At 33.2% G+C, this 6,867-nt stretch overlaps 1 protein-coding gene across 1 annotated transcript in view; it reads left to right on the forward strand.

The window, feature by feature from the left end:
- The window catches only part of LOC137643245 (uncharacterized), a 6,280-nt gene extending 3,985 nt beyond the window's left edge, over positions 1 to 2,295 (forward strand). Inside the window, exon 2 of the mRNA XM_068376090.1 lies at positions 652 to 2,295. Within this exon, the coding sequence (XP_068232191.1) occupies positions 652 to 1,675 (1,024 nt within the window). The 3' untranslated portion in view covers positions 1,676 to 2,295. The remainder of the gene's footprint in view (positions 1 to 651) is intronic.
- Positions 2,296 to 6,867: the final 4,572 nt, after the last annotated feature.

Here is a 6,867-nt window from a genome sequence, read left to right on the forward strand (position 1 = left end):
TGACATCCGATGCACCTCACCAAAACATTTTCACTGGATTATTGACAACTAATCAAGAATTATGGGTGTTATTTCTTTACTGCAAGCTCACTTTTCTGTTTTTTTTTTTTTTTTTTTTTTTTTTTTAATTATGCAGGAAATTTCTAAGTGTTATGATTCTTGGATAGCTATTTATCAGGAAGAAATTTTTATATTCTTTCCATCTGCCATCCGTGATTTAAACAACTAGGTAATAGATATGCCGCTGAGTTTAATAATCCTGCCTATTCTTCCTTGAGTTTCACGATCACATAGTTTTGCAGAGTTTTGTTTTATATGTGGCCAAGTTATGGGATTAGCTTCCTAGTCACGTAATTGAATCCTTGAAATTTCAAAAGTTCAAAACCTGGTGTAAATAATTTTTCTTGGGTTGATTTGATAATTCAAATGTTTAACTTAGTTTTTTCACTAAGTTTTTTCACCTTTTCATTTAAAGATATCACTTGTGTATTTGACACACTAAAGTGAATGCACACATTAAGGTGCTGATAGGAAACATGCTAATGAAATGGAAATATGGACTTTATATGATATAGTAGATATTTCAGAAAATATCTTTTTAGAAATTTTTCAAGAAATAGCTCAATATTTGGTAACTTTATAATCTTTCAGATCTTCCACTTCTGCCTGCACCAAGATAGGACGGTTTCCTCACCCAAGTGACTGTGGCCGTTACGTTGATTGCGTTCCGTCAGACACTACGGAGGATTTCTTAGTCAACGAAGGTCATTGCCATGGTTTCCCTTACTCACCATCGTTGCGCCGATGCGTCTCCAATGAAGAGGAGCCCTCGTGTGTCCCTAAGGTCCCACGAAGACGAAGAGGCATCAGTTTTCCTAACGAAACATTCAACTTCCTTTGTCCAGATGATAAGAGCAAGACTGGTTGCCATAACTGCCAGCTGAGGTATGAATGCATCAGTGGTCAAGCATACATTGAGTTTTGCTCGGCTGGCTCCACTTGTTCAGATGCTGCAGATTTCGGGGGTGGGGCTTGCCTTCCTTACAGGGTCACTGAAACGGAAGGTAAATGCAAATGCGAGAATATCGGAGTCACTCAAGACAGCTACAATGAAGAATATTTTATCTTCTGTGACATAAATTTCGATCCCCCAAAAATGAAGGATTTTAAATGTCCAGATGGTCAAACGTTTCATTCTGGCGTTAACACATGCGTAGATAGACCTCAAGAGCCTTGCAGCCAGGAGCCAGCCATTCCTGCATGTGGAAATAAGATCAAAACCAAAGTTAATCCAAATAACTGTGCTTGGTCGTACACGTGCATTCCAGGCGATGACGCCATAACAACTTGTTGTAAAGGTAATCAGTACTATGATGAAAAATCTAAACTTTGCAAAGATATCTGCAAATTTGAAAGTGGTCCTGAGACATCGGAATTAGTATGCACTGGAAAAGGGAAAGTGGCTGATAAAAACAACTGTACCAAGTACCACTTGTGTGGTGATGAGGGAGATGATCAGCTACTTGACACCGTATCTTGCCCCGAAGGAACCTATTTTAAAGACACTTCGTGTGTAAGTGGTCCCTTGCCAGAGGACTGCATTACCAGTACCTTTTCTTACTCAAATTGCCCTGGGTATGATGACATCAAAGCTAGATGTCCTCTAAACAGCTAATTGAACATTGTTCTAGATCAGTTGTATTAAGATATTCTAACTGAAATGTTATTAAAATACTGGATGAAAGTCTACAGTATTCATTTATGTTATTATTTTCCTGGCAACAATAATCATGTTAATAAGTTTGGTTACTTTTACGGTTAAAATATCTGCTAATTAACAACTTTCATAATGTTTTAAAGATTCCAGTGCTTGGATTGCTTTAGTTTCAATATATAGAAATCTATTAGAGATTTGAACATTAAAATTCTTACTTTGAAGTACTCATGATAAAATATGTGAATATCACTATTTTGTAAGAGCGGAATCTTTTTATAAATTGTGGCACTGTGCTTAAGGTCAATATTCTCATCCACACTGCAACTGCCTTAATACATTCATTTATAGAATTCATGATGGTGGAGATTGTAGAAATAATGAAAAACAATTTTATAAAGCTTTAGTTACCATTATATTCTTAATAATGTGTACAGTTTTGATTAACAAGACAAATGACGATTAACGAAAGTAAAGATGAATGCAACCTTTTGAAGCTTTTAATCTTAAAACTTAGTATTTTTAATCTTACTATTATTTCTATTATTAGTGTTGTTGTTGTTGTTGTTGTTCTTACCCATGCAACCCCTACTGAAAAAGTCAAATTACCATGGCTCAATTCAAGAAACATATCATAACACTGAGTGTTCGAAGTTCGACCAACTGTAAATTTAGGAAAATTGAGAAGTAACATGAAAGAAACTGACGAACTAAGTAAAACGATCAAAGTACTCAAGGAAATATTGTTTTAATAATTACTCCTAAAAATACCATACTTTTCTTATTCATCTTATCTATACATATTTCTTCACTACTATTTGACTACTGTTAGTGGACTACGAAAAGCTTATAATTTTTGAAGCATTTGATCAAAAAGATTTATGAAGTACTGTATATGGCGAGATTATTTTTTTTTCAAACTCACAAACAAACAGCTTACAAGGTACATACGTCATATCAAATAAAGAGAAAGTGTCTGTCTAAAACACCCACAAACACACACACAGACACACATGTATATATATATATATATATATATATATATATATATATATATATATATACTGTATACATATATATATATATATATATATATATATAAATATATATATATATATATATATATATATATATATATATATGTGTGTGTGTGTGTGTGTATATACATATATATACACACACATAATATATATATATATATATATATATATATATATATATATATATATATATATATATATATTCATATATATATATATATATATATATATATATATAGATAGATATATATGTGTATATATATATATTTATATATATATATATATATATACATATATATATGTATATATATATATATATATATATATATATATATATATATATATATATATATACATTTCATTCCTGTCACGCTGAGCAGCATCGTCAAACCCATGACTACTCGGTCTCTCCCCGTCCATCAGGTAGGGGCTAGAGGGAGTAGTCATACCATGGGGAGAGGGGATACCCCGAGAGGTACCCTCGAAAACCCTAATCCCCCACAAATTGTCGAAACTGCCGTGTTGTAGTTAGCAAAGGGCAAGGGTAGGAATGGATAAATCTGTGTGCATGTGTGTATGTGCATATCTATCTAAATATTTAGCCATCCTTTTTGACGGGTTGTGTGTGTACACACACACACACACACACACACACATATATATATATATATATATATATATATATATATATATATATATATATTTATATATATATATATATATATATATATATATATATATATATATATATATATATATATATGTGTGTGTGTGTGTGTGTGTGTGTGTATATACATATATATGTGTTGGTGTGAGAATATTATACGTACACATTCGCTGTTCTGTCTCATATCTCTTCAATGTGATATAGAATTATTTAGAGCTGTAGGTTACTTCTTGAAATAAGTCAAAGTTAAATTAACTTTAAACAAATTTATTGTTAACTCCATCACTGGAGTATGGATGGTTTGGTGGGAAGACCATTCCGTATGAAAAGATAAGTAGAACTGCTTTAACATAGGTTTGCATTGATAACGTGACATTAGTTATCTCAGCATTTATTACAAATATGATTACATTGGATTATAATCGGAAACCATCTGGTTCTGGTGTTAGAGATCAAAAGGTCAACTGTTTCTCACGGGATGCTTGTGACATGTTGACAATACATAAATAAATGTTACCTATGCAATGATTTAGCTTGGTCTTACTTTCGCATCCTGTTATGGCTGTCGTTCACACTCCAACTCTCCTATGATCCCTTGGGTCATGGGTTTATCAGTATATTATCATTACATTAGCTCGGACAGCTACCTTCAAGCATTTGAACTTAAAATTACGTTAAAATATGTTTCCTAGGAGTGTGACTGGATATATATTTTAGTCAAAGCCATAAACAAGTGATTAAGGATGAATATGCAAAAAGGTATAGGTTAAAAAAAATACATACCTAACGAACATAGTCAAAAATAAAGAAAAATGCATGGAAAATACAGATCTATATATGGCATATTGCTAGCAAATGATTATGAGGTACCCTAAAAAAAATTGAATGTACATATGAATTGATAACTTGTTAAAGAATAGTTGTTACCCTTGTCAAAAATACAGATTATCATAATACGGTAACTGATAAAGAATATATGATACCTTGGTAAAGAAATAATTTCATCAATGTTGTTATTAATGCGCACACAAAAAACCGCACCACGGTTTCATATATATATATATATATATATATATATATATATATATATATGTATATATATATAGGTATATAGGGCTTATATATTTTATTAGATGCCCAAAAGATACTTATTGTTTTTAAACATATAAGGCTACAATATTTTATTAGGTGCCCAAAAAACACTTTTTTAAAATGTTTATAAAATGCAATGTCCTAGAGTCTTTTCAACTACATATTACTAGTGTACTGACCGCTTTTCATACATTTCACAGTTCCAGACAATTTTACCCACCGAGTCAAGTGAAATGGCCAATTGTTGGTGTGTTTCTAGGATTCTGTTGTTGATTACTCGAGTAGCATCGATTATATGAATGAGTTGAACTATTATGTATCGAACAAAATCGCGTTCTGCAGTCTGCAATCAAGTGACCTTGGTGTTTGCAATTATAACACGTCATCCCTGCAACTTGATTATCATTAACTACGTTTACTTGTTGTGGCTTAGTTTCATTTTTTGCAAAATCTTGAGTAAACAAGGGATCAAGATCAGTACACTTAGACATGTGTTTCTTTAGCTGTTTATATACATCTAAATCTGTACTTTCGGGCGTTAGCTTTTTATCAAAACAGCGCACTAAAGCCTCTGGCAACATAATTGTCATGCAAGTTAAATACGTTAATCGTAAGAAATCTTTTACGGCGATGTTATCTCCTGTAACCCACGTGGAATTACCTAAAATATCTTGATATTCATTAAGCCTATTGGCAATGAGAGCCGCTCGTTCAATAACATTAAGCTGAGTCATAGAGGCTTGATTAAGTGTATTTCTTAATATTAAAACTACATCTAAGGCTTCCTCACCCCCATAGCTCGCACGTAGCCTAACTTTGAAATCGTCCATGTAACTGCCTCTTGAAAAGAAACTCCCCTGAGATACGTGCTTGCATCTCCTTTAGCAAAGTCTATAAAACTTTTAGCTTCTTGTAATTGTACAAATGGGTTTGTGATATGTTTTGCGTTTAAGTGAGCGTCAACTGATGATATCCATGACTCGACATTCTGAGGTAAGAACCAATTGACCCGACCTTGAAAAAGAAGGATAGCTGATCCAGCACTCACTAAAGTTACTACGGGAGCGGGGTTACTCGGTCCGGGAGTGGGGTTACTGGGATTCACAGGAGGCGTCATGTTTACTTTAACTTTTTTTCTATCTCTACGATTCCTTGCGATCCTATCAAAATCTCTATATGAATACAGACGTCCACTGCGTAAACGCATAAGCACTATACAATAAAGATATGTTGCAGATTATAACAAAATCCCCCAAAATAATGATATTAAGACAAAGATATTTCCCGAGAACTTCTGAAAGAAAACGGAATTAGCACTAAGAGAAAAAATTCTAGACGAGAATTCGAAGTTGAATATAGATTCCTTTAATGAAGGAAAATGGAGATTTGTAAATAACTCACCCCAGCAATAATGGACGATCGACTCGTGACATAAAACACTTCACTGCAAAAAATTGAATGAATAAAGAATGTACTTAGCTTCTGTATATATGGCGAAGATCGATGACATCATTACCTCTCTCTCTCTGGTTTTGCAAGAGTTTAGCTAGGTGATGAATGCTTCGACTTGATTTCCCATCGTGCGTTGTTTGAATGTTTTTCCTCTGGATGTGATTCTTGAATGTTTGTTCAGTAAACGTTGATATAGTTGAAGGATATTCCTTCGTCTTCTTAAGATGTTTTAATGATGTATGTTGATTGAAGATCCAGTTCCTCAGTTTATATATGATTTATAGTTGATATTCGATGAGTTCATTACTAGACGTGGATACTTCGTCGTAATTGTAGATTCATTACTATTGTAACTGCTAATTATTACAGTTGTAATCTTCGGTTGTTATATTTGAAATCTCTGGTTGTTAAAGTTGAAATCGCTGCCACCAATTGTTGGTGTGAGAATGTTATACGCACACATTCGTTGTTCTATCTCATATCTCTTCAATGTGATAGAGAATTATTTAGAGTTGTAGGTTACTTCTTGAAATAAGTCAAAGCTAAATTAACTTTAAACAAATTTATTGTTAACTCCATCACTGGAGTATGGATGGTTTGGTGGGAAGACCATTCCGTATGAAAAGATAAGTAGAACTGCTTTAACATAGGTTTGCATTGATAACGTGACATTAGTTATCTCAGCATTTATTACAAATATGATTACATTGGATTATAATCAGAAGCCATCTGGTTCCGGTGTTAGAGATCAAAAGGTCAACTGTTTCTCACGGGATGCTTGTGACATGTTGACAATACATAAATAAATGTTACCTATGCAATGATTTAGCTTGGTCTTACTTTCACATCCTGTTATGGTTGTCGTTCACACTCCAACTCTCCTATGATCTCTTGGGTCATGG

This window comes from Palaemon carinicauda, chromosome 1 (assembly GCF_036898095.1).
Source record: "Palaemon carinicauda isolate YSFRI2023 chromosome 1, ASM3689809v2, whole genome shotgun sequence".
In the NCBI taxonomy this organism is placed as follows: domain Eukaryota; kingdom Metazoa; phylum Arthropoda; class Malacostraca; order Decapoda; family Palaemonidae; genus Palaemon; species Palaemon carinicauda.